Below are 2,028 nucleotides of genomic sequence, written 5' to 3' on the forward strand. Positions count from 1 at the left end.
AAAAAAGCAAAAGATCAAGGTATATATGACCCCCCCCCTCTCCATGTTAAAGACAGAGAGATAGAATAATAAAAGCAAAAATCCTCCCCAAACACCCTCACGAAGCAGGAATATCCCCACCTTCCCCTGCTCCGCCGCATCCGACAACCCCTCAAACCGAATCCGCTTGGACGGCAACTCCGCGCCCCCAGTCACCCCCACCCCCATCGCAACCCCCACACTCCCATTGTTTCCCGCAGCACCAGCACCAGCAGCCGCCGCATTCCCAGCACTTAAAAATGCCGCCTCATCGTGCTGGTGCTTCCGCATCCCCAACCCAGCCACCGCAATGCGATTCAGCGCATTAACCTGCTCAGGTTGATCTGCAGGAGTCGCAGTCGGGATACCAGCAGGAGCAGCGCCAGTGGCAGCAGCAGCGGCAGCGGCAGCGGCGGCGGCGGCGGCGGCGGCGGCTGCAGCTGCAGAGCTAGCGGCACCCGGAACGACGGGGGCGGGGGGGTCGTTGCGGGGTTGGGAGAGGTCGATGTTGCCGGGGAGCTCTGGGACTTCGTTTTGGGAGTCGATGAGGCGGGATTGGAGGGAGATGATGTATTCGCGCAGCTGGTAGTTTTCGGCCTGGATGGCTTTGTAGTTTTCGACGAGGAGTTCGTAGTCTTTTACTTGTTCTTCTAGTTTGCGGATGTAACCTTCTTTACGTTGGCGGAAGGCGCGCTATTTTCCCCTCCCCGTTTGTTGGGGTTGATGTTAGCTATGGATTGCTTTCTGCCCAGTGATACGTGAAGGGTGGGTGTATTGTTGTATGATTATATGTATGGTGTGATGTGGAATATACGTACCTGAGCAGCACGATTCTGCGCCGCGCGCTTCGAAGTCGACAGCTCGCGTTTGCCATATGTCTTGCGCCCTTCGGCGGTGTGGTCATCCTGAGTCCCGACAGGATCGGAGGGCTGTTGGGGGTTTGCAGTGATGTGAAGCATGGCGGAGGGGCCGGCGATAGCGGGATCGATGGTGATGTTATTCTGGTCACGGGGATTGGCGGAGGAGGACGGGAGGTGGGTAGCTGTTGCGCCGGGGGTGGGACGGGGTGGAGGCGGCGCGTGGTGGGCTTGATGGAGGTGTTGGGCGGCCAGGAGCTGGTCATGGAGGACTGGGATGAAGTTAGTCTAAGGAAGTATGGTGTATTTTGGGGAAGTTGACTATGGAGAGCGGGGAGGGGGGGGAGAGAGAGAGAGAGAGAGAGTAAGTAGCTTGCCTTGATCAGCATGGTCCTGTTGCACAGCGAGATTGTCAGTGAGCAATCATACAATTCAAGGAGTAAAGGTTGCAAGAGATAAAGAGGGAGACAGGAGGCAGAGAAAGGAAGAAGAAGAGTACAGCAGAATGATAACATATATGACTATGGGTTGTTGAGGGATTGAACGAATTAAACAGGTGAGGGGTGGGTGGGGAGGGGAGTAAGAGTGGGAGGAGGAGAGGAGAAAAAGTGGCGAAGTGACAGGAGGCGTAGATTGGATTGGATTGGATTCCATCAATCAAATCAGTCAATCAACCAATCAAACCAACAGCTCCAATCTGGTTTCCGATGCGCATACCTGGACCTGGACATTCTTGAGATCTTGCATGGCGATGGGCAGATGCGCTGTGGGAGCTAGTGCTGCGGGCTGCAGGGACATAGAGAGAGGGTTTGGTGGGTGATGAGTAAGGCGTTATTTAATCCGGAGCGGAGGGAGATATTTCCAATGAAGTAGAGGAGGGTAGGTGGTAAGTAAAAGGTGCGGCGCGAGGCTGGAGTCACAGGAGTTGACTGATGTTTTCTACAAAGGGACGCGTTGAGAAGGCGAAAAAAAAAAGGGGGGGGGGGGGGGGGGGACCGAGGCTGATGAGATAATTTCGTGGATATAGTCCTTGTAGAATAAACCTCCAGTGGCTCCCCATATCTTCAAAAGGGTCTCTTCGTCTTCCGATTCCCCTTCCTCTTCTTCTTCTTAAAATCCCCTTCCCCTTCCTCTTCCCCTTCTTCTTCTTCTT

General features: G+C 54.6%; 1 protein-coding gene across 1 annotated transcript in view; it reads right to left on the reverse strand.

The window, feature by feature from the left end:
* PAAG_01597 (hypothetical protein) overlaps positions 1-1,673 on the reverse strand; it is a gene marked incomplete at both ends in the record, with an annotated part of 1,816 nt that extends 143 nt beyond the window's left edge. Inside the window, 3 exons of the mRNA XM_015844390.1 lie at positions 102-711; positions 837-1,163; positions 1,593-1,673. Of these exons, the coding sequence (XP_015701298.1) occupies positions 102-711; positions 837-1,163; positions 1,593-1,673 (1,018 nt within the window). The remainder of the gene's footprint in view (positions 1-101; positions 712-836; positions 1,164-1,592) is intronic.
* Between the last annotated feature and the right edge of the window lie 355 nt (positions 1,674-2,028).

This window comes from Paracoccidioides lutzii, assembly GCF_000150705.2.
Source record: "Paracoccidioides lutzii Pb01 unplaced genomic scaffold supercont2.3, whole genome shotgun sequence".
Taxonomy (NCBI): Eukaryota; Fungi; Ascomycota; class Eurotiomycetes; order Onygenales; family Ajellomycetaceae; genus Paracoccidioides; species Paracoccidioides lutzii.